This window comes from Delphinus delphis, chromosome 8, assembly GCF_949987515.2.
Source record: "Delphinus delphis chromosome 8, mDelDel1.2, whole genome shotgun sequence".
Classification (NCBI taxonomy): domain Eukaryota; kingdom Metazoa; phylum Chordata; class Mammalia; order Artiodactyla; family Delphinidae; genus Delphinus; species Delphinus delphis.
In genome coordinates this window covers 104,432,930-104,458,017 of record NC_082690.1, presented here as the reverse complement: position 1 = coordinate 104,458,017, position 25,088 = coordinate 104,432,930, and the positions used below count along the sequence as shown (strand labels likewise).

Genomic DNA, 25,088 nt, shown 5'->3' with positions numbered 1-25,088 from the left:
ACAAAACGTCTCTCACAGGGTTTCAGAGAACAAATATCCAATAAATTACAAGTTGTACTGTTATCCCCATCTCAGCCATCTATGAATTAGAAACATTAAGTAGGAAAATATGAGAGACTACCCAACTAAAAACCAGCTGCTTTTTCTTACCTCCCATTACCACAACCCACCTTTCCTAAAAGCATTAAGGCCCAGCATACAGTAGGTGCTGAGTATTTGTTGAATGATGCTGGGAAATGCCCTAACCAGACAGAACCCCACTATATATATTAAAACTGGAGCAAGAAGGTACAGACAAAAAACATCTGCAAGACAGTCTGTTTTGATAAAAGCATGGAACTAAGAAGCAGTGGGTCTTCCTTGTACTCACCCCCCATCCTTGTTAAATCATCTAAAGCTCACTTCTGGGTCCTTCTTCTATGCCTATCATTCTAAAGGAAATGAGGTACTAGTGGGGCCACTGAGGAATTCTTTGGATTTTGGCAGAACTGTACAAATAGATGGTGAAAGCCATCAAAAGGTGTTGCTTACTGGCCTAGGAAAATAGCAGAATGCTGTTGGAGCCACAACTTAATTTTCCACATGGCATGAAGTGAAAGCTGACCTCCTGTTCCCTCAAACCCTTCCTTATTCTAGACCTCTTCCTTGGAAAGTAAGTCAAACTAGATGTACTGATTGACTGGGTGGTTGGAATGTTAGTAGTAAGGGGTAGGTGACAATTGTTTCTCAAGCAGGGGAAAGTCCCACATCTCAAAACTCCTAGTAAGTTGATGGTTTTATAACAAAGGTGTATGAGAGACAGAAAGTCTTTAATGGAATAAGCCTGCCTACCTGGGTTCTTCTATATAAGTCCTCTTTTACCTTTGGCACCTATAAATCCTATCTACAATAAGGAAAACAACTGCAGTGATGTTCACGCAGAACTGAATGTCAAACTTTATACCCTCCCCTTCTCTTCCAGAGACAAATAAAGAACCCAGACACAAGCCCAAGTAAGAACTCTCTCAAAGCACACATTCCCTAAGTTGAAAAACCATTTATTTCACCGGAAAGAAAAAAGTGATCCAACGCTATGTGTCTACCTGCCATAAGCCTTTAGGTCAAAAAGACTCAGCAGCAGTGACACTCTCACAACACCCACTGGAAGCAGGAGGTGGGGATACAGTACAACCCCCACCAGTTTCTGCACACAATGAGACCTGCTGGGAGAACAGAACATGATGGGAAGCTACAGAAGTATTGAAGGACAGAAAGAACACGGAAATGGGCAGGAGAGAGGAAAGAAGAGGTGGTCTGAACTTAACAAGGTAAATTAAGGTCCACGGTTCCTGGGGGACTGAACGCACAGAGCTGAGAACGTCCCGGAGATGGGGTACCACGAAGGGTGTATTCTCATGCACAACCGCAGCTCGGAATTTCAGCCCACACACATCCCACCTGAAAGAGAGCACAATACAGGGGCTTTACAGCAAAGCTCACAAGGGCTTTCCCACTTACACTTCAAAGAACATCTTTACAAAGTACGGTAACTTGACACTCCTTTTAAGTTTACTTGTATCCATCCATAGTATAATAATAATCTCTAAAAGTGAAAAGAGCTTGAAGGCCAGACAGTAACTGGGAAGGCTCAAGCAATCCCAGACTAGCCTTTCTCTAAACGAAATAGCAAATTTTCTTTCACGAGAGTAGACAGACATTGCATTTCTCTTGATGTTAGCACATTAGCATTCCTCAGAGAAGGCAATTCCACATTTACAAACTGTCACTGGAGAGCAGGAAAAAGGGAAAGGTTCCAATTAGCTCTTAGCTCTCCACAGTAAAAAGTATGTTTGAATCTTGGAGTTACAAGTTTAAGGTCTAGGAAAAAGTGGCATTAACTGAACAAGCTGTAACACCTGAGGGCGTCCAACTCTGACTAGGGAAGAAAATAAAAGAACGTACTGGAGGGCATGTGTAAGCTACACATCAGGTCACTCAAGTTTCTTCTCCAGCCCTATCAGTGATCTCCTATCCAATAACCCTGGGCAAGTCACATACCTTCTGCCCTAATGGAAAAGATGACAGTATCACCCACCCTGTTACTACAGGATTACAGATCAATGGTAATGTCTGGGACACAATGGGAGCTACTCAAGACAAAGGGTGTTGTGAAACACCCTTTAATACAACAGCAGTCTCAAACACCTAGAGCCCAAAGCTGGCAAGCATCAGAAGAGAATACACTCAAGTAGAGCCAAATGGATCATGAGGCTCAAAATGTATAGGAAAAAGCCAGAGGACTCAAGGTAGAGCTGGTGGTTGAAGAGTGTTAAATGCTCATAGCTGGTGGGAAGATGAAGGGAGTGACGTGCTTAAGGCAAAGCTCCCAACCTTGGATTTCAATATTACTGAAGAAGAGTAGAATTAACAGGGTGCGTACATATTTACGTTATTATGTACCTTAAAGAAGTGGAGAGAATGTCAAATCTAATACCGTGGGGACAGTTTAAAAACAAAACTGAACAAAGTAAATGGGCTCTTACAGGACAGAGTCAAAGATAAAGCAATGGGGTAGGCATTCTATTCAGCTCAGGGAATGAATGTGAACTGACCAGAGAAGTTGAATTTGAGTCTATGCCCCAGACTCCTTGCTGAAATCAACTTTATAAGTTGAAAGATATCTTTTTCTACTCCTCTCTGCCCCAACTTACCATCAGACCTTTCACACAGCATGAAGCAGAACAGGAACCTTGCAGACCTTAGTAATGTCACACACCTAGGAATTTCAACGAAGGCTCTGAGAAACGGCACACCTGGGTCTGAATGTCTGGTTTCCAGGTTTGGTTCAATTACAGCACACAGGTGTGACCCAAGATTCATCACACCACTGTTTGCTTTTCCAGGCACAAATGGAATCAGATTGACTCCCAGGACTAGGAGCCCTGGAAAAACAGCCATGAGGGATAAGGATGTTTATATATTTCACAAAGTAGTTAGGACTTCTCCCTATCCTCTGAACCATTAGCAACCTTACCCTAACCCTGCAAAAGCAAGCAAGCAGGGCAGCCTAACTGGAGCCTTTAGGCTGCAGGAGGGATGGCAAAACCAGAACAAGGGACACCCCACCGCTCTCACCTCAAGCTTTAAAAGGCTGAATACCGCGCCCGATCCGCATACTGCTCCCGCTCATACCGGGCCATGTCGTACAGGGAATTCCGCGCGGCCGCCGAAGCTTGGGACAACTCACTCTCATGCCCGTAACCGTAGCCCTCTCCAACAGTGGGGACTGGGCCGCGACGCAGGGGGCTCCGATCGCGCCCGTAATATGAAGTGGAAGCTGCAGTAACAGCAGCAGCGGCTGCTGCAGCAGCAGCAGCTGTAGCAGCAGCAGCTCCTGAAGTCGGCAACAGGTGTCTATCGTAGGGATCGAGAGAGGTGGAGGTGAGGTGACTGGCCATGGCTGTATTCTGGACTTGTGGCAGCTGGGACAGGGTCTGCTCTGCGTAATTATACGCAGAGGCAGCTGCAGCAGCCACTGCCTCATAGGACCGGGCAGCACGGCAGCGCTTGTAGTAGGCATCGAGCGCTCCGTACGCGTTGTTGTAATACAATGAATCCCCATAGCTCATGGCGTAAGGTGTACGCACTGCTCCATATTGCTCATTATATTGCTCGGTAAAGTCTGCCACTCGGCCCGAACGATCTACCGGACACTCTTTGGACCAGTGCCCCTCTTTCCCGCACCGATAGCAGCCGCTCTGGTCTCCCATCCCGGGCGCAGTCCTAAGCCGGCTGGTGGACAACTGCACGTGCATTCGTTTGCCTTGAAGAAACAGACGCAAGAAGGGTTGCTATCACTCTTAGTCATAGCCCCAGCCCCTACCCCAGACACTGGTCATAGCAATGGCTTTACCTAGACAACTCTAATGCAGGATTCATTGCCATTTTTAAGATATTTTTAAAAGGTCCAGTATAAATTCAGTATAATGACCTGATTTCAGGCAAAGATCAATTAAAGGAAGAAATGTTTCAGCTCTAACACCAGTTTAACGCTTAAGAAAGAAACTACTCTAGCTCAAAAATAGGCATTTCATCCTTTGCCAAGTAACTGTGGACAAAAACTACTCTGAACGGTGGCCCAATGTCAAAAGAAACCACAATAATAGTGCTCCACAACATTCTGACACCTCCAATCTTCACTATTAAGACTCCTGAATTCAGTAAGCAGGAGAATGCAAAGGCCAGTCCCCCATACCGCCCCAAAATCAAAGAGAATAGAGTAGGACTCTAAAGTTACCATTGACAGTAATCCAGACTTGATCCGTGGCTGAGTGCGGTAGGCAAGTTTCAAGACTTTTGGGAAAAACACTCATGAATGGGGGAAGAGGGGTGAAATACGAGTTGAAGGACTGCCTTCCCCCTAAACTGGGTCCTTTAAATTGTTAGTTCTGATATTCATTCTAACAGGGATCCTTTACAATATTTAGTGACCCCTTATAACAGGGGGTCAAACAAAACAGGTCAGGCAGTTCACAAGATGCCTGAATTTTCAGAAAGAGTATTATGAAAAATGTGGAAGAAAAGAGGGGATGAAAAAAGTGGAGAATGACCAATAATGTTAGTGTATCAAACTGTTCATGTTAGCGCAAGATTAAAGTACTTTTTCTCCTTTAGAGATCTAAGATCCTAAGAACATGCACTTGATACTAGTTTTTGCTGAAAATTACAATTTGTATTCTGGAAATGAGAAAGTTTAAATTTTAAACCTTTTCACAGGAGCAGTTTCCACCTAACATGATCTACCATTTTAATGTAAGCAAAACTCCAGCAAAACCTTTCCAATACAAATGGCTATCATGCACCCAAGCATGCAGATGGCGAAGAAGTGAATGCTTAGAACCAGGGGAGTTAACAGATAGGTCATCTACTCAAGTAACGTTATAGAAAATGGTAAATATACAATTTCACCTACAAAATTAAAGTTAGGTTCTAGAAGACTAAAAAAGGGAAAAGGGAAGGACCAAAATATCAAAAAAAAAAGTCCCGGTTCAAACATTTTATCTGATAAGTGTAGGCTGCCAGTGAAAAGCTAAGATGTACAATTAAGTACTTAAGTGCTTTAAGTGCTAACCCATGTCCCTCATTATTTGTCCAAGTGGCCACTTTGGCACCTAACAAAACCAGAGAAAATAAGGGCAACCGAGGAACCAACCATGTCTCTTCAAGACATAAAGGTCATTAATAAATGTCCTGACCTAAAGATTTGCCAGAAAAAATTGCAAAGTCAGAAAAAGCAGCTAAGTCTTTAAAAATATCTAAAATGGATGTTCCTTAAATGGGCAAACAATAAAAAGAATATCCCCAACACTGAGAAACTGAAAGGGAAAAAGACCATCATAATAAATACTGCTACTCTATGTACATACAGAACTGTACTAGACAATGCTAAAGAGAATGACTAACAGTAAGGAAAACAGAGCAAAAACAACTAAACCTCAGAGAGCCTAGACTTCAGATACCAACAGTTATGCTCTAAGTATGTGTCCTGTATCAGTTCACAATACCCTTCCCTTACATGTGTTAACTGTTACAAGGAGACACCACCACCTCTTCTATGACTTGGTTAAAGTGTAGAAGAGTATCCAAAAATTAGATATCATAAACCCTCCACCAGAGCAGCCTTTCCTCCCAATTAAGTTGTTGACACAAAATAATTCTCAACTTACCAATTAAAAATGGAAAACCAGACCTGAGAGACCTGTGACATTTTTCTTTAATAATGCACAGCAATACCCATAACACAGGGCACCATTAACTTGGAAGAAATGATGATCAGACTTCCAGGTCTAAGAAGGTCCAATTTAAGTAAACATCAAAGATAGCCAAAATGACTCTTAACAAGAGGAGTGCTCAGGAGAAGCAGCAGCTACTACCTTGTTCGGGCTGAAAAAAGTTGGAATATAGATTAAAAATGTTAACAAGGAGTTGTGGGAATACTCCATAATTTAGAAGTAGTTACACTGAAGGGGAAAGGCTCTTTTCTGGCTTTGACACTGGGAACCCAAAGTGGGTGGACGAAGAGTAGTTAGCAACTCACCATGGTTACCACCCCCTTCACAACTGCCACCCTTGCCACAGGAGCTTAGATCTTAAACCAAGAAAACAAAATGTCTATCCACAGCATCATTCATGCTGCCTTCCAGGCACACTATTAATCTAGTCAAGGCTCCAAGGTTAACACCCATCTAAGTACTCTAATCACCAAGGATGTTAGAGCTCACTCCTCAAACCAGTGAAACGGCTTTGCCATTATCGCCCCCCAAATCCCAATACCTTCTCCTCAGAAACTCCTGAAATTAGCCTTCAGTTCTAGAGTGTCCTCGTCCTCCAAACCGAACCTCTTGGTGCAAGCGTAACAGAAAAGCGGTAAGAGCTATAACAATTTAAAGACACTAGTTCTCTCAAGACTTGTTTAACGACAAATTATATTTACTGAGAAGCCATGAATTGGGATGAGGTGGGGGAGCTTCACAGATATTTTGCTCCTAAACATGTGGCTTAAGCCAGCTTTTGCCAGGTCCTTCCACATACAAAATAACACATGGGGTGCTGAGGCAATAAATTTCAGAGTGAAACACTGTTAGGTGCTCTACTACCCCCCCACCCCGCAAAAAAGACAAAACTGAATAAATCTTCAGAGGAAGGGATTTCTGCACTAATAGGCAAAAAAGCCTAGGGGTTCCAAACTAATGCCAAGTGGTTCTTCTCCCAAACTTGATTTGCCTAAGGTAAAGCCTCTAAATCCCATGCATTCTCCATTTAAGCCCATCACCCACACTTAATCCTCACAATCAGCCAACCAACAGCTGTATCTCTCTCTCTATCCCAGACCCCTCCTATCCAGCCTATTTTCTACACAAAACCTTGTGTTCAGCCCTCTTCCCAAAGAGGGTGGTTCACCTTGAAACTCTGTGTTGTCAAGGCCCCTGATGGCCTCCACTGCATCCTCTGCCCGCTCCATGTGTACAAAGGCATAATCTTTCACGATGTCACATTCGATGACTGGACCATACTCCTCAAACTTGGCCCGAAGCTCCTTGTTGGTACAAGTAGGACTGATGTTGCCTACATGCAACTTTGTGGATGTTTTGCTCTTATTCTTGCTGGCTTCCACGTTGATGTTCACCCCGTGCAGCTTGTAGTGGTGCAGGTTGCGTATGGCATCCTCGGCCGCCGTCTTGTCCTCTATGTGCACAAAGCCGTAGTTCTTAATGATGTCACACTCCAGCACCTTCCCATACTGCTCGAAGAGTGAGCGGATCTCCTGCTCTGTGGCCTCCCGGGGCAGGTTTCCAATGAACAGCTTCACCATCTCGGACACAGCCTGGGCGAAAAAAAATGAAATTTCTAACAAAAGACCTCAGGCCCATGTCAGTTAAAAAAAAAAAAAAAAAAAATCAATACTGCCATCTCCTTTGGGTCTGGCAAATATTTCCAGTTTTCCCCCCTCTCAGACGCCCCACACGCACACGCACACCCCCAGATAATAATCAAAGGGAAGTAGGAATAAGGAGGCCCGCTACAATTCCAGCTATAGAACCTACAGAAAGGAGAAAGCATCTGTGACACAGATCCTTAGCAGACACAGACAAAGGGTTTGGTAAGAGCTGAGTAGTTTCAAACGGAAACGCAAATGAAAGCGGGGCATAAATGCAGCCCTAGGGGTACTGGGCTTTCTACCTACTAAATAGACAGCAAATTCCCTGGAGGTCCGGTTAGGACTCCACGCTTTCACTGCTGAGGGCCCGGGTTCAATCCCTGGTCGGGGAACTAATATCCCGCAAGCCACGCGGCGGCTCCGCCGCCAAAAACAAAAAAAGACAGTCAGAAAACAAAGGTCTAACTACTTGGCTGGCTGGACAGACTGAAATTATGAACTGGCTCTTCCTCTCGTAACCGAATTAGCCATTTCCTGAAAAAAGGACCTTATAATAGCTACATCTTAGGGTTTCCTTTGGAAGCAGTGAACCCGTGACTTAAGCTGGATAGCGAGGCGTTCGGAGAGTACAGGAAGTGCTGGAGCGGGGAACGCCTCTCTCGGGGTGCCGTCCTACGAGCTCCTGGAGAATTGGAGAAATGCATGGCCAGAGAAGGGGCCTTGAGCCTCAACGGCCAGACGAGTGTCTCGGGGCTTCAAAAATTTTCGAAACGGGGTTGTAATTCCTAAGTCTAACGGAAAAGCGGTTATCTCGGTAAAAGCCTCGAGGCAGTAAGCCGAGCAAAGTCGGATAGAGGGCAAGGTGGGGAAAAAAAGCAAGGTATTCTCGGGGGAGGTCGTGGGGGAAGGGCTGCTTGAGGCTTACCGCGCAACGCCGAGCACCGAGGTCGGCTCTCAGTGACGAGTGCGGAGGCCAGGACCACCCTAGGATACCCCTAAAGCCCAAGTCGTGAGATTTAACAGGGCAAAAAAAAGACAGTGAAGGGGCTCGGAGTCTCTCACCCGCACGAAAAGCAGCAGGGGCTCTTCCTCGCGGCGCGGACGCTTCTGACAAAACGCTAAAATGGCGGCGGCTGCAGCAGTGACTCTGGGTAGAGAGGGGGAGGTGAACCTACCACCGGATTGGCCGTTCAATAAAATAAAAGGCAGGCGTTCCCGTAGATCCTCTTCCTGATTGGTTACCACGAACGCCAATTACCTGAGGCCTGGAAGAGGTGGAAACGTCAGTAACCCCACAGAGTCTATACGAAAGCCAATGAGCACCTCTCTCGACAAACCGAGGTCACTGATTGGATGGAAGGTCGGCGTGAGGGAGGAACTACCAACGTGGGCTTCGCTGGCGGGGTTCCGCCCGCCATTAGGCGGAGCGAGCTAGGGATCCGGTGTGGCGGTCTTCAGCTTCATGGCGCCAACTTTGTTAAGCTTCCACATTTCGCCACTCCACGTGCGCTCCATTTTGCCTTCTACTCCACATTTCTCCCTCTAATCTCCCAAACGCCATCCCCCTCGCAGCCAGGGTGCTGCGGGCGGTAGCTTACGCAGACCCAGAAGCCAGGTAAGAAAAATAGCAAAGCTTCCCACCTGAAGAAACCAACCTCCTCCTTTGGCCAAGAATCCGCACTGGCGCCCTGGGAGTCCCGGAGCTACCCCCACATTGAAACTACTTTCATAGGTGGTGAAAGGAACTCTGAAAACGGTTAATGGGCTCAGCTTCAATTAGGGTATAAAGGCCCCGACGTCGGCTCGGTTGACGGCTGCATTTCTCAGGAGGCGCCGAAGAGACAAGTTCCTTGGAGGAACCAGCCTCCCGGGGTCCAAGATGAAGAAAAGGGTTCTCTGTGTGACCGTGGAGATTGCGCATACACCCCCACCCCGCCCTGAGAAAAAACTAGAGCAGCAAAGTTTTTTGTTTTATTTTATTGGGCGCCATCACAGCCAGAGCTGTAGGTTTAAACTCCTAGAACCGACCTTAGAGGGAAGAGCCTAAGTCACAACCAGCTATAAGCAAAATACAATCAAAACAGCATTCTCCAGAGGGTCCAGCTTCCCTCCTCACATTTTTTTATCATCCTTTGGCTTCTTCACATAATCCCATAATTCACTGAACAAGCAAGGCAGCTTTTGAAGAGGGAGTTTAAAAAGGGGGATGGAAGAACTTAAAACATGATAAAAGCAGTGAGGAAAGGGATCATCAGGAAGTGAAGATGACAAAAGCAGAACACACTACCGTTCAAAGCAGCCCCCCCAAAAGGGGTGGGGATCATAAAGAGAAAGGTGAAGTCAAAGTTATGGAAATAGATTTTAAAACCTGACGTGACTCAGAAATCAAACGGTGGGGAATTGGTCAATAATTTATTCTAGGGTGGGAAAAGGCAGGAATCTAAAAATGTCACATTTACAAATGTAGTGGTCACTAATCTTGGTCCGTTTTCATTGTGGATCCTGATGCTGACACTGCGGCTCTGAATAAAGGCCAAAGGATCAGTGATGAAGAAAACCAACTGCATGTTAGCCGCAAGTGTGCCCTCTGGAGGGGCCCTGCATCGGGAGGTGGTCACAACTCCTTGTGCGCAGGTTCGGAAACACATCTGGTATAGAAATCCTTTCAGCTCCTTTGTTTGATCTTCCAAAATTTTTGTCCTAATAGCCTTGGAGATAAAACTTTCTTCCAAAATACCAAAGCATATGAGATCAGCTTACTCTATGAAACTAGGAATCTCTCCAAGTCCAAAGGGGAAAAACTGGGAATAGAAATCTCGGGATCACAGTTCAGGCCAGTTTGCAGACCACCACCCACACCCACCCCCTGATCTAATTATTCTTGGTTTACCTTCTGAAAGCCCTCTAGGTCCAGTTATATTTGTTTCATTTTGCAAGCTCATCCAACTGAGTAAACCACATTAAATCATTCCCCTGCTTTTTAAATTAAAACCAACGGCAACTGGAAAAGTTTCAATTCACACTACCCAATCTGGTTGTTGCCAGAATCTCCCAATCTCTGTAACAATTCTCCCACCCCCATCCCTAACACACCCCACCCCAACTATGCTCCAGCACACTGGCCCCTTTGTCCCAAGCTCATTCAGACTGAAATGTTCTTTCTCCAGGTCCTTCGCTGGCCACCCCATCTAAACACAGCCCCCCACTCCAACGCTACACTTTGGAACTCTATCCCATGACTCCATGTTGTTTTTCCAAATACTTACCACCACTTGAAATCCTATTCGTTCATTTTCTTACTCCCTCCCAGCCCCTGCCCCCAGCAAATACTTGTTCTACAGGGGCAAGGACCTTTTCTTGTTGTCTACTATTACCCTGTGTTAAAACTAAAACTGCCCCTGGCACGTGGTAAGCACTCAAATATTTGTTGACTAACTTAACAAATAGATAAAGCATGAGTTAAAACCTTGATAACCAAGAGGAGAGAAATGACTTTGGATTTGCAGTCAGTATCAGCTTAAGAACATGGACACTTAGTACTAAAAACAAGCCCTTTTGCTCTTATCACCTAGTATACTTTCCAGTCTCCCTCAAACATAAAAAGCCCAAAAGCCAGGGGTAACTTATGCTACAGCTTCTGATCACCAGGATTACGTTTCACAAATGCTGCAAAATGAAGCTTTAGGTAGGGAGATTTGTAGCTCCAGTGTCTCCATACTGATGTTCATTTACCCAACTGTATTTTACCAAAATACTTAAAAATTAAAGGTTTTTAAATTAAGGATATCTGGTCCAAACCCTCTACCTTACCACACCAACTACAGAGAATCGGATGTTTTAAAAGCACTTTGTCTGGAACACTGAAAACGGCCACTTTGGTGATTCTTCTGATCAGGTTACCAAGCCTCTAAATTAAAAGATAAAGCAACTTGTCCAAAGTCATCTAGCCTTTCTGTCAGAGCCAAGCTTAAGTATGTTTTGGCTCCACATCTTGAAGAGATGAAAGAGGCTGGAGCCTGGACTCTTGAAAGGGAAATGAGGAACAAATCCAAATTCAGAGGGAAACACTGTTGTCAGTGTAGACCACTCAAATGTGAATAAGCAATCTATTTGTTTCAAACCCTTTCACACTCTTAGGAATGTATACAACTTATATACCTAATAACTCTGGCTCCTAATCCAGAAATGAGTTACTGGTATAATAAGGGCTCAAATTAAAAACCAGTAATCTGCAAGGATGTTCAGAGGGAGCCACTAGGCCAGTCAGCAAGCTTCCTAAGCCTCCAATCCCACTGCCAACTACACACTCTAAGCCTCCCCTTAATGTCTGTGCAGGGCCCCTACTCCGTACCTTTCTTCTCCATACCTAGGGGAATCTGACCCTCAGGACACAACAGTGTTGTCTGACACTGGAGGTGGCCAAAACTGGTATGGTCCAGTGGCCTACATCACACCTAGGTACCACTCATTACAGAAATCCCCCTTCTTCACGGTTACTCATACGTGCTGTACTCACACCTACACCCAAAGTCCTTTGCTCAGCTGTGTGCTACCCTACACAGTCCCAATCTCCCCAGAATGTTCTAACTTCTTATTTCTGAGATGGCTAGCACTTAATGAGCAGTGACTATATATGGGGCTCTACACTTGCTACATGTTATTTGCTCCAAAATGGCTGGTTCAATTCCTTGATCCACTACTTTCTAGCCATGTGATCTTCAGAAGTTACTTAACCTACAGCCTCAATTTCCAAAATAGGTTTAAAAGTACCTAATACAGGCTTCCCTGGTGGCGCAGTGGTTGGGAGTCCGCCTCCTGATGCAGGGGACACGGGTTCGTGCCCCGGTCCGGGAAGATCCCACATGCCACAGAGCGACTGGGCCTGTGAGCCATGGCCGCTGAGCCTGCGCGTCCAGAGCCTGTGCTCCGCAATGGGAGAGGCCACACAGTGAGAGGCCCGCGTATCGCAAAAAAAAAAAAAAAAGTACCTAATACATTTGAGTTGCAATGAAGGTAAAATGAAATATATGAAAAGCACTTTTAACAATGCTTAGCATGTGTTAAATAGATGTTAACTATTTTCCCTATCTTACAGATGAAAAAACTTAGGTAGAATTCCTGACATGTCCAAGATCACCCAGATTAAGTGGCAGAACCGGGATTCAAACTTGGGAAGCCTGATTTTAGAGCCAGTACCCTCAGTAATTCTCTCTGTGCCAAGTCAGTTTTCAAATCAAACAAATTCCATCTCCACAGTTTTCTCTAGTGGGGCTGCCCCATCCTCTCCTTCCTTACCTGTCACTTCCCTAGCATTGCTTATTAACTGTAACTAGTTCATCGAGGTAGGTCCTGCACCCACCCCCACTATCGATTTCCCAAGGTCAGCCCAAGGGCTCAGCTACCTGAACACTATTTCCAGCACTACAGACACACAATGTTTCTAATGATTTACAGCTAGACTTGAAATCATTTATTAATAAATTTTTCTTCCTGGAAAACTAGATTCTACCCTTTATGATCTTTTTAAAGGTTCCTATAGAATTTAGGTGAATAAGAATTTTCCACCTATCATATCCATCTTATCTTCTTTATCACCCAAACTCCTATTACATTACATACTAGTCCATAAATCTAGGAAATTGTTTCATTATGACCTTAGTCATCCCACATTATAGTCAACTTACTTGGCTTGATAGGACAAAATGACTGCAGAACCAACAGTCTGCGCACAGACTTTGGCAGAGCTTAACTGATGGGCATGACTAGAAAGGCAGCCTACCCATGGAGGCTGACCACTCAGTGATAGTCCCGTTACCTCCAGCACAAGGGATGGGGCCCCAGGCCTACCCCAGACAGAATCTGAAACAAGGTCCAAACCGCAGGAGAGAAGAGGCTGTAGAGGGGAGAAGCCTTTACATAGTCTTGTTCCAGGAATAAACCATCTAAAGCTTCTCCAATGAAGGTCGAGTTACAGAGGTGATAGATCAGAAGAGCAAAGATCTGAAGGACACTGGGAGCGCATATTCCCACCCACCTCTCCCAAAACACACATTAAATGTCTATCCTCCCATTCACTCAACCCAACCGTCTCCGAGTTATAGGACCCTGGAAATCAGAAATCCACAAAAAGCAAAGTATGAAGAGTGGGCTATAGGATTAACACAGGTGGCATAATTTACAGAGGGAGGGAATTTTAAAACAATCTGCAAGAAAGAGGAAAATGACAAATGATTTAGCTTTAGCTCCTTCTAGCTTAAATGAGAAGCCTGGCAGCGGAGGCAACAAGGGCATCAGGACCTAAAGATAATAAGCAGAGTGATCATCTAGGCCAGGTCAGCCTGAAGAACTTGGGCTGCAATAAAGAAATATCAGCACTGGCCCTGAGAGCACATTAGGAACCATGTACTAATGGTTTCATAGGAACCATGGGATTGGGACAGTGGCAGAACCCTCACTGGAAAGAAAGATGACAGAAAGCCACTGACAAAGAAGTAATTACAAATACGCAGGCCACAATCACAGCACTACAATTAACCAACCCTTGATTTTCCAGGGAAATAACCAGAGCTAAGCCTGTTAGCTTGGCCCTGAGATTACCCCACCCTCACTGCAGAAAAGTGACAAAAAACCTATCAAATTCGCCCTCCTCACAGTCCTGCAAACAAATGAAAAGGAGCAGCAAAGCACCTGAAGGCAAAGAAGTGAGAAGAAAGAAAAGCAAGGAAGAGCACTATGGCCTCAGTACCCCTGAGATTACCCCCAGTTTGCATCCACAAATAGGAGCTCACAGTTAAACAAAAAACATATGCTTTTGCCCACTGGGCAGAGGAAAGAGAACACCTGGGGCAAACTACTCTGTCACAGGGAAGTTCACAAGAAACCAGTGAAGGAAGCAGAAGAGAACCCACCTGAACTCCATTTGACTGATACACACACACCCCAAAACCACCCTGCCCCAACAGACTCCCAAATCAAATTTATAAAGCCCCCTTTCCCAAAGGAATGTCAGTTTCCTGTCACCACCCTACCCAACCAGTCTTTCATTCACCCATCATAAAGCCCAAGCCTCTTGTCCATGGCTGGAATTGTCTTATTTTGTGCCCAGGTCCTCTGAACCCCTAGTCCCAGAATGAAAGTATGAACAATCAATTCCTCAGCCTATCCCAGCACCCCTATTTGGTTACGCTTGCACCTCACCCACTTCCCAGAGTCTATCATAACACCTTCAAATATAAACCCAACAAGAAAACATCTGGAAACCCTAACAAATGAAGATAGGCAATTTGAGTCTCAGGTGACTATGACAGGGGTTGGCAGGACGCAGGAAGGACACTCCGTGCTGATGTTCGACGTGCGAAATACCAGGTCTATAGCCAGAATCCCCCATACCAGCTTCCAACTGTCCCGACCACAGGGCATTACCAGACAGTGACATGACCCCCCCCACCCCAACTACTGGCTCCTTCCCAGTAGTTGTCCCAGCCCCAGTACTTACTGGAGCCCACTGCCTGAAGGACCTACTAGCCTCATAAGCACCAAAGCCACCCATTCCCCACTTCTCACTTGAGAAGCCAAACCCCAGAACCACCCTGCTGGAGCTCAGGATTTTCCTGAACTGGAGACAAGTCAAGGAAAATAGCCAAGCACAGGCGAGGAAAATGGGCAGTAAATTTACTGCATTTTGGTGTGATTAATTCAAGCTGAAGCAACTTGGGCCAGACTCTCCAGTCCTAAAGATGGCAGACTAGCAGAACGACGATGGGTTAAATCCCTCTGGCAGCAGGGAAATCATTCTAATTCCTACATTCAAACCCCTTTCCTCATCTGCCCTGGGTTCTCTGGCCACCCTCCCTTTAGTTGTCATGTCTTCCTGGATGTCAAACTTCCTGAAACTGAGTGCAATCAAGACAATGACAACCAGGTTTCCAAACTGCAAATCGCCCCAAGTTTTATTTGTAGTCCATACAAAAGGGAAAAAAAATTAAGGTTTTCTAACACCACCTACTTGGGGAGATGGGGAAGTGGACTGTGCCGCACAGCATCAGCTAGAACATCAGGGGTCAGTAGGGATCTGGACATATACCAACCAACTGTCCCAACAGGAACTCAGTCTCAACACAGTCTACAGAGGGACAAAGTCAGGGCCCCCTGGACAACTGGCACAGCTTGGCGCATAGGAAATGGTTAAGCTAACCCTTTCCTGGCCTCCCTCACATCTAAAAAGAAAAAGGCGCCGCCGACCTCAGCTGCAGGTTGCTTCCCCATCCAGACGACCTTAAATATCGCGCACAAAAATAAAAGGGAGCCAGGAAAAAAATAAAAACATAAAAGAAATTCCCATCCTGGGGAGATGGGAGGCAGGGGAGAGGGGAACCGCAGATCTAGAGCCAGTAGCAAGATTCGCTGCTGAGGCGAAGGAATAAAGTAGGTTACTGCCGAGCACTCAAAAGGATCGTCTCCTGGGGAAGGCCCACATGGTAGAGGGGATGAAAAACCGCAAACAGGAGAGGTATGGGCCAGTGGTTACAACCTGGGCCTGCACCCTACCCCACCTCTCCTCTCCTTCCCTCCCTGTGGAGCCCTGTCCCAGGATGGCCCTACATGCGGCGCTGGTAGCCAGAGTGCATCTGAGCTGCCCGCAGGTAATCATTATAGGAGCCCGAATAGCGTGCGTAATCGGAATGGGCATCGGGCAGGCGACGGTAATCCAGCGAGGACTTTGTCGGCGAGCGGCGGAACGAAAGCTGCGACTCTGATAAACGGCGGTAATCAGAGAGCTCGGCTAAACGCCGGTCGGAACCATACCTAGTCGAGAGAAGAAGACAGTTGGTGAATGAGACAATTGAGGGGAGGGCTCCAGGTGGGCACGGGGGAGATGCCAATGGGGATAGGGAGGGTGTAATCAGATTGGTCTCCAACAAACAAGATTTTGTCAGAAGGCTCAACACCCTATCCAGGGCAAGAATTCAAGCCTGGTCCAACTCAGTGGGAAACCAAGCCCACCACTGAAGACCACCCTTCTGAACTGGCCAAGGTGGATTCTGGTCTGCATTCCCAAACCACAGACAAACTATCCCCACCCTTGGGCCCTGCAGAGAAAGACCTTGGTTGTTTACCAACAGAACGGCGGACGAAAGCAAGGTCCCCAACTTCCCAAAGAGTGGACGCACCACATACACCCTGCCTTCAGCCAGTGACTGCCAAAGGGACTACTCTTTCAAACCCACCCCCACCAGAGGCCAGGACAACCACGTAACAGGCTTAAGGATCCTTCAGACAGTGGGAAAGACTATGGGCCACAATCTTGCAGGCAGTAGCTCCAATAGCACTTGGGCTAGCCTTGACAGGTGACACTTTTCCCAGCCTGACTAGCTGGTACCACCCCAGTCTGAGCACTATGCTCCACCTGAACCCTGGTGACCAGGAAAGTTCACAGACATCACCCCCCTCAGCTTCTGGACACCCCACAGGAGTAGAGAAGACCAAGGGAGGGGCCGATGGCTCCAGTTTCCCTCCCATGCCAACCTCAGCCCCTTGCCCTGAGCCCCAGCTGGGGGCAGAGGCGGGGGGGCATACAGTACCTTTTCGACATGGCGACAGCCTTTTTGTACGGATCGTCGTAGCTGGCCCGGGGTGGGGAGAGGCGCGTACGCTCATAGGGCGGCGGGGTGCTGTTGGCGTTGGCAACGGCCCCCTGGGACATGGACAGGTAGGCTGCAGACGGCTGACCTGCCCCATCGTAGGCATTGCCCGGCTGGCCACGGTAGGAGGCAGCAGCCTGAGGATGCTGCTGTGCAGCATAGGAAGCAGCCAATGAGGCTGATGATTGAGTGCGGTAAGGAGCTGCCAGGGTGGCAGAAGGTTGGGCCCCGTAGGCAGCTGCAGCACCATAGGAGCCAGTGGCCGCAGCAGCTGACTGAGCCCCATACGAGCCTGATAGGCCCATTGATGCTTGAGCTCCATAACTATTCAGCTGGGTCTGAACAACTGGCTGGGCCCCATAGGAGCCAGCCATTGGGGTAGTGGCTTGTGCAGCATACGCAGCTGGCTGGCTAGCATAAGCAGCAGCCGTAGCTGGTTGTGCCACATAGGCAGCAGGTTGGGAAGAATAGGAAGCAGCCTGTTGTGCAGCGTATGGGGCAGACTGGGCATTATAAGAGGCCGAAGGCTGGGCACTGTAAGAAGCTGCCTGGGCCCCATAAGCTAGTGAAGAGGCTGCAGACTGGGCCCCATAGGAGGCTGCCTGGGCCCCATAGGAGCCTAGGGAGGAAGCTGCTCCCTGGGTGTTGTAGGAGGAGGCAGCCGCACGAACCCCATAGGAAGAGGCAGCCTGCGCCCCATAAGAGGATGGCTGGTTACCATAGGAGGCAAGGGAGGAGCCCTGAGCCCCATAGGAGTTGAGCGAAGAAGCCGCAGCTGGCTGACCCCCATAGGAGGAGAGGGCCGAGGCCGAGGGCTGGGCTCCACCATATGGACCAAGCGAGGAAGCTGCGGCAGACTGGGAGCTAGGGCTAGCCAGCTGGCCCCTGTATGGGGCCCCAAGGGAAACAGAGGGCTGAGCGCGGTAAGAGGCTGCCTGGGCTGTCATGGGCTGAGTCCGATAACCGACACCCAGAGAGGCAGAAGGCTGGGCCCTGTAGGCAGCGCCCAGTGACGCTGAGGGCTGGGCCCGGTAGGTGGCTGGCTGGGCCGTCAGAGGAGCCACATACGAGGCTCGGGGAGGTGAACGGCGCAGGGGGCTGCGGTCGCGACCAAAGAAGGGTGGTGTGGGCTGACGGGCTTGCCCATCAAAGCCACCAGTGCTGTTGCCAAAAGCCTGCTGGTAGTCGAAGGTGGCAGAGAAGCCACCAGTTCCGGGGAATGCCGTATCCCCAGCCCCTGGTTTCTTGGTCTTGTCCCCAGACTGGATAGCCAGGCCAGGCCCCTTCTTCTGACCCTTGGTTGAGAGTTCCACGTTGATGCGCTTGCCCTTCACTTCTTTGCCGTTGAGCTGCGCGATGGCGGCTTTGGCATCTGCTTCCTTCTCCATGTGAACAAACGCGTAGTCTGATAAAGCAGCAGACAGAGGGTTAGCAATTAGGGGGGCAGGGCATGCTACCTGATGGGTCCCAAACTGGACACACCAACAGCACCCAGCTGTTGCCAGCTACCTCCAGGCCTCCAAACCCTCCTCTCCAGGAGTAGGTCATAAAATGTGGCTCCCATATAACAAAGCTTCTGACTGTCCCAAGCAGGCAGCTTTGTCTATGGCTTTCTTCCCATTCTCCCCGTTCCCCCTGCCACCTCACCCAACTTCCTGGTGAGAGAAGAAAGAGCAAAGATGAACAGCAACACAGGATAAAAATCTTCACGTCTCCTGTAAGTATAAACGAGCAGACAAAAAGCAGAAAGCATTCCTGGATCACTCAATTATTCAGTACTGTCTATCCCAAGATTACCAAACACTACTGTTCACCTTTGAGGCTTAACTCTCAAACACTGAAAATGACCACTTATGTCTTGGAATGACCCATGTCTCAGCCCAGGGTCCAATTAAGGCAGGAGAGCTACACTGCAATGCACAGTCCATGAAATTCCTCCAGTACAATCTCCCCCTTTCCCACAGTACTTCCCCGTTTTCAAAGCACTTCCATGCACAGGACCTCATTTGGGCCTCACAACAATCCCAGGAGGCAGGCAGAGCAAAGGATCATTATCCTTATTTTACAGGTGGGCAAACACACTCAGAGAATTTATACGGCTTGCGACAAAACCATGTGTCAGACCCAGAAACAGAATCCCAGCTCTCCATGCCTCTTCACTACACCAGTCTACCCCTGAGAAGTCAATGTGTAAGGCAGGATTGTGTATTAAGACTAGACATTTAAGCTTAGAAGGGGAGAAGCTGGACCCCACGTAAGCCAATAAGATGTGAGAATGGAAACTGAGCCTCCTGGCTGAGTTCAGGCCCAAGGCACGCACACACACACACATACACACACACACACACACACACACACGCCCCCCACCCCCAGGCTACATTACACCAGAGGTTACTCATCAAGAGACAGAAGTATTCCTTACCCCTTGGGCTTCTGTTCACAGAAAAGATTTGGTTTCTCAGCTTCACAGCAAGAAGCTGCAATTACCACAACTAGCAGGCTCTGCTAAGCAGGTTACCCCTCAGGTCCTCATTCAGTTCTAAATGAGCTGTGGTAGGAAAGCCTCTAAGACAGGATGTTGATCTCAAAGTCCTACTCATCTACCATATAGAACAAGAAAACTTTAGGAAAGGAAGTAATAGGAAGAAATTCTTGTTCACATCCAAACTCACAAACCACGATGGTGCAAGCAGAATCTGAAGAACAATGAAAAAGGTCATGCTGGTGGTTAAGTAAGGCCATGCACTTAACCCCATCTGGACCTGTGGCTACTTTTAAAGTCCAAGCACCAGGACCCCATCTCTCTCACATCACTTTAGGAAATGAATTACCTAGATGAAGTTACTAAGATTCCATTCTTGATAAGAAATCCTTTTAAATGGCCTCTAAACAAGTGTCCTAATTTCTAGAAACTTTCATACTGGGATGCCCTCTCTAGCTGTTCCTATAAAGCAAGCCATTTTCCTGGATGTAAGCCACCAATGTGACTCTCATACAAATAAGAATAAAAATAATCAACAGGGGCTTCCCTGGTGGCACAGTGGTTGAGAGTCTGCCTGCCGATGCAGGGGACACGGGTTCCTGCCCCGGTCCAGGAAGATCCCACATGCCACGGAGCAGCTGGGCCCGTGAGCCGTGGCCGCTGAGCCTGCGCGTCTGGAGCCTGTGCTCTGCAACGGGAGAGGCCACAACAGTGAGAGGCCCGCGTACCACAAAAAAAAAAAATAAAGTAAAATAATCAACAGGTAGAAGTCAGAAGTGTGGTATAGCAAAAGGAATCCTGGGGCTAGGCGCTAAAATGCCTCAGCTGAAGATCCAGTTCACTGACTTGCTGTAAGTTCTTACGGAACTTACAATTTATTTCTCCATCTGACAATCTGTCCTACCCACCTCAGAGTTAGAAGATTCAAATGAGATGATAAAAATGCCTTGTAGGGCTTCCCTGGTGGCGCAGTGGTTGAGAGTCCGCCTGCTGATGCAGGGGACACGGGTTCGTGCCCCGGTCCGGGAAGATCCCACATGCCGCGGAGCGGCTGGGCCCGTGAGCCATGGCTGCTGAGCCTGCGCTCCGCAATGGGAGAGGCCACAACAGTGAGAGGCCCGCATACCGCCAAAAAAAAAAAAAAAAGCCTTGTAAAGTATAAATAGCTATATAATGATAAAAATCATGATAATTATTCAAGCCTAGGAATAACCACAGGCTTAGTTCCCTACAGATATGATCTTTCATCTCTAATAAAACACAAGAAATACAATGTAACCTGTAAATGCAAATTTGGAACTAGCCAGAGATGATAAAGGAACAAAATGAACTATCACAACTGTCTTTACACCCCTATGGCCAGAACCTGATTCTTCCAATTGCGAAAGGCGAAAAGCAAAGCGTTCCTTTCGGCCTAGCCACAGGGCACCAGAACTGTCCTCTCATCTCTCACCTCCAGTTTGGGTACAGTGAGCTAAAAATCAATGCTGGTGGTCCCAGATCTCTTTAAAAGCAAAGGCTGAGCTGACCCTACCACCAGGAGAATGCAATGGCAAGCAGAAAGCAAGAGTGTAGGCAGATTAAAGGGAATTAAAAAACTTTCAGGCACTATGAGGGAATATTAAGGAACCATACTATATTCCTGGTTAACCTATCCACAAATTCCTAGGACTGGAATAAGCTAGGAAAAAACACCCAACAAAAACTTTCAATGGGTTTACAAGAGCAATAGGATGTCACATTATCTATTCCCTACTTAGCTCGGTTTTATTAAGAGACCAACTTGTGAAACTTGAAAATTGAGATTTCATGTGTACAATTCAATTGACCACACAGATAAGCTATATAGCTGATAAAAAGAAAGCCATCGGATACAATTATATCCAATTTATATCTGAGAGTTTCTAAGCCTGATACTGGAGGGAAGTGCGAATAGGTTGTCCAGCTGACTCCATCACATGAGGGCTAACTAACCCTTATCACAGTGAGCAGCTAAACCCAGACCCAGCCCTTCCAAAGATGCCCAGGAACCTAACTACTCCTAGGACAATAAAGAAAAACCAAAGATCTAGAAAACTCCAGGGACCCACCTGCCTGGAGAGGTAGTTCAAGGAAACGGTGACCCCTGAAGGAAATCCATCGCATTTAAAGGGACTAGCAGGCAATGATTTACAGAGCTATCCTAATGGTCTGGTGACTTCACAATTCCTCCAGTACCAAAGTTAAGAGAATCCAGAAAAATGAGTTTTCCTATTCTCAGAAGAGTAAAAAAATTCTAATTTGAAACTACAGAGCTGTATGTAGGAGGAAAGAATGGCCACCCACAACAAAGGAGAGGAAACAGTTTCCTATTCTGCCCTTCAGACTTCTCATGGAATCTAAATGGTTCCTAAAGCTGTCAGCAACTCTCAAACTTCATCCTTGAACACCCAACAGAATGTAGCTGTGGAGAGTGGTTACAATCTGCTGTTGCTATGGAAATTTTTATTCTACAAATCATATCTAAGCTCCTGGAACCAAGCAACTACGTTATTCCCCCTGTGAAATAAAACGGAACTGGCTGTCCTGTGCAATGCCAAGCTTCTGTGCTTTTCAAAGACCTGACAACCAACACAAGATGACTCAATCAAGTGCCCATTCCCAGAGCAAGAAATAAGTAAGCTATTTATAGAGCCAGAGCCAAGTCTCTTCTACTACATTCCCAACTTAAAAACTTCATTTTCCTTCACTCCAAATAGAAAGGCATCAGTGGAGAATATGATCCTCAAATCTTTACCACAGATCCTCAAATCTTTCCCTTACCTCAAAATATTATCAGGCACTCTCTTACATATCAGCATAACTACAAACAACAACTAACCACCACTCCCTAAGGAAATCAGTGCATCTCTGCCAATCAAATGTTCGCAAAGGGACAAAATGCACAAAACTTTCACTCTAACTCTCACAAAGAAAACAGTCAAGAGTTCTAAAAACCACATGCAGTTACACACTTCACCCCACCCCCCCACTGTCACTTGGTGTCAGTCCCAAGCAAATTCAGGCAAATTTTTAGCCTTCTCTACCAACCCAAAGAAGGCTTCTTGACCAATGAGTTCCATAGAGACTGTCCCCTCAGATGCAAGTTTCTAGACTCCCAATCTAGTAGCCACCCTGTCTGAGAACCACACAAAAAAATGTAATAGGTCAATCAAACAGAACTCTCATAATGAGTCATATACATTTCCTGGCCAGGGGCCCAATCTGATGCCCTTCCCACTTTTTCACTCTAAATAAAAGCAAAAATTCATGCACCATACAGCCTGCCTCATCAGAGCACCCAGCAGGAAAGCCTGATTCCAGATAGTCATGAATTTGCATAGCCTGAGTTGAGGAAAACAAAATGTAGTATTAATGCAGAAGGAGGAATTACTCCTAGTGGTGGAGACTGCAACCCTCACACTTCCCCCAGTTACGGAAAGGATAAGGAATGACCCAAAAGATGTATCTTGGTGGAAATGAATAAGCACCTGCTCCCAAATGTATTTACTATCCTTAAAACTTCTCACACAGGGTATGAGCAGCTATGAATCCAACACCAGGAGCAAGGGATCAGATACTCACTCCCAGGTTGCATCCCTGAAGATAGCAAGGCAAAGTTGACTCTGATCTGTTCCCAAGTGGAACAGAAACTGGCCACATACGCAAGGGCTATACCTCCAAATCTTGCCAACAAAAAAGAAAAAGAGCTTAGGGATAAGAACCCAGACTATGAAAAAAGTCAACTAAGTCCCAAAAAGGAGGTCAGGCCTAAATTATAGTGATATATTCTTCTCGAAGGCAAACTAGGGATCTACCCTGACAATTAGACTACTCAAGCAAAGATGACTATTAAGTCCCCACGTCCCCCTCAGAGTGTGCCCCCTTGCAAAATCACCAAGCTTCTAAAAGGATACCGCCCTAGGGCACCGGCTTGACGAGTTAGTTGCTCAGAAGAGGCCATTTCATAAAACAAGCCTTCGTCCACATGCGAAAAGTCGGGGTTTCCAGTTTATAGATGTAAAATCGATCCCAAAGGGGAAAAAAAAAAGTTTGAGGGAGTTGGAAAGCACAGAATTGCCACGCCTAACCCACCTAACAATACTGAAAGGCCAAAGTGGTTAGGAAGGGGCCCCTCCTGTACCCACGAGTAACTATACCCATCAGTAGACCCACGCCACACAATACTAAAAGATCCCAGCCCAAGAAACTTCCAAGGGCCCCGTTACCTTCCGCTCGGGAGCATTCATCGAGAGGGAACACGACGGTGGCCTTGGGGGGGGGGGGGGTTCAGCCCCCACCTTTTCCCTTTTCCCTTGCTCTGACAGACTTCTGAAGAGGAAGTGGGGAAGTGGCGAAATCTTCCCCGCTCCATGATCCGGCTTGTGCCCGTCACTTCCCAATTTCCGTTCGGCGCCAGGCCCAGGAGCCCAGTGGAAGGCGCGCCCCCGGTACCCTCCCAAGTCTCTCAGGCGCGTCCCCGGCCCCGTAGCCCGGCTCGCAGTGGCCGCCGCACCCACCCAGAGCCGCTTCCTCCCATTTGGTTAATGGTGCCTGACCCGCACGGGAGGAGGGTGGCTCTACCCAACGCGCCCCCAACACCTCCGGCCTCACTCCCGCGGACTTCTCCCAGCCCCCACCGCCAACCGCGCAGTGACCGACCCCCGGGAAAGGGGCGTGGCTAACAAGCAGAGTGCCCCGAGCGCGCCCGCGCCCGCGCGCCCGTCTCCACATTACCTTTCACCACGTCACACTCGATGACGCGTCCGCGGCGCTCGAAGAGGCTGCGCAATTCCTGGCTCGTGCACGCAGCCGATACATTGCCCACGAATATCTTCCAAGTGTTAAGAGGCCGTGGGCGCGACATCTCCACCACGAGCGCGCGCCCCGGCCGCAGCTCGTGGCCATGCAGGGCCTCGATGGCGCGCAGCGCGCCCGCGTTCTCGCGCATGTGCACGAAGGCGAACTGTTTCATGACGGCGCAGCTCATGACCGTGCCGTAGGGCGCAAAGAGAGCTGCTAGCTCCTCCGGCGTCGTATCCGCCCCATCGACGTTTCCCACGAATATCTTCATTTTGCCGCCGCAGCCGCCTTCCCGGAGAGCCTGGACCTCTCCTCCAGCGACAGGCGAAACGTCTGACCCGCCGGCAGTCCTCCCCAGGAATGGCTGGCGACGGAGAACCCCGCCGCGCAGGCGCTCTGACCTAGCCAATCGGAGCCCAGATCCCGCGTGCCCTGCAGCCAATCAGAGAGGCTGAGAGAAAATGCACTCAGGCGCAGCCAATCCCAGAGGGCCTGGAGCCCGCTCGTTAGCGGAGGGGGTGGGAGAGGGACGACTGCGCGCGACCAACCGCCACTGCCGGGGGGAGGGGGAAGAAGGGCTGGAGAGGGGGATCCGCGTGCGAGGAGCGCAGTGGCTGCAGAGAGGCCTAGTCAGTGAGGCGGCCTCTGGCCTGGGTGGGGCCGAGATCGGCGGGCCCCAAGAAAAAACTTTGTTCAGTCGGAAGTCAGAGCCCCTCCCATTCTGGCA

At 47.8% G+C, this 25,088-nt stretch overlaps 2 protein-coding genes across 8 annotated transcripts; both read right to left on the bottom strand.

Moving 5' to 3' along the window:
* Positions 1 to 1,021: 1,021 nt before the first annotated feature.
* Positions 1,022 to 8,676, bottom strand: RBM4 (RNA binding motif protein 4). Of its 5 annotated transcripts, none has more exons than XR_011246579.1 (5): positions 8,480 to 8,676; positions 6,940 to 7,363; positions 3,115 to 3,802; positions 2,691 to 2,755; positions 1,022 to 1,437 (listed from the first exon to the last, which is right to left on the bottom strand). XR_011246579.1 is itself a non-coding variant. In XM_060019329.2 (5 exons), the coding sequence occupies exons 2-5, from the start codon at positions 7,349 to 7,351 to the stop codon at positions 1,418 to 1,420; spliced, it is 576 nt and encodes a 191-aa protein (XP_059875312.1). In that variant the 5' UTR covers positions 7,352 to 7,363; positions 8,480 to 8,676; the 3' UTR covers positions 1,022 to 1,417. The 5 variants fall into 5 exon arrangements, 3 of the variants coding, with proteins under 3 accessions (XP_059875312.1, XP_059875310.1, XP_059875313.1); XR_009520436.2 differs by having other exon boundaries at positions 2,691 to 2,921; positions 3,724 to 3,802; XM_060019329.2 differs by having other exon boundaries at positions 3,724 to 3,802.
* Positions 8,677 to 8,688: 12 nt separating this feature from the next.
* Positions 8,689 to 24,721, bottom strand: RBM14 (RNA binding motif protein 14). Of its 3 annotated transcripts, none has more exons than XM_060019324.1 (3): positions 24,296 to 24,721; positions 16,999 to 18,463; positions 8,689 to 16,222 (listed from the first exon to the last, which is right to left on the bottom strand). In XM_060019324.1, the coding sequence occupies exons 1-3, from the start codon at positions 24,630 to 24,632 to the stop codon at positions 16,015 to 16,017; spliced, it is 2,010 nt and encodes a 669-aa protein (XP_059875307.1). In that variant the 5' UTR covers positions 24,633 to 24,721; the 3' UTR covers positions 8,689 to 16,014. The 3 variants fall into 3 exon arrangements, with proteins under 3 accessions (XP_059875307.1, XP_059875308.1, XP_059875309.1); XM_060019325.1 differs by having other exon boundaries at positions 16,055 to 16,222; positions 18,353 to 18,463; XM_060019326.1 differs by lacking the exon at positions 16,999 to 18,463 and having other exon boundaries at positions 16,055 to 16,222.
* Positions 24,722 to 25,088: the final 367 nt, after the last annotated feature.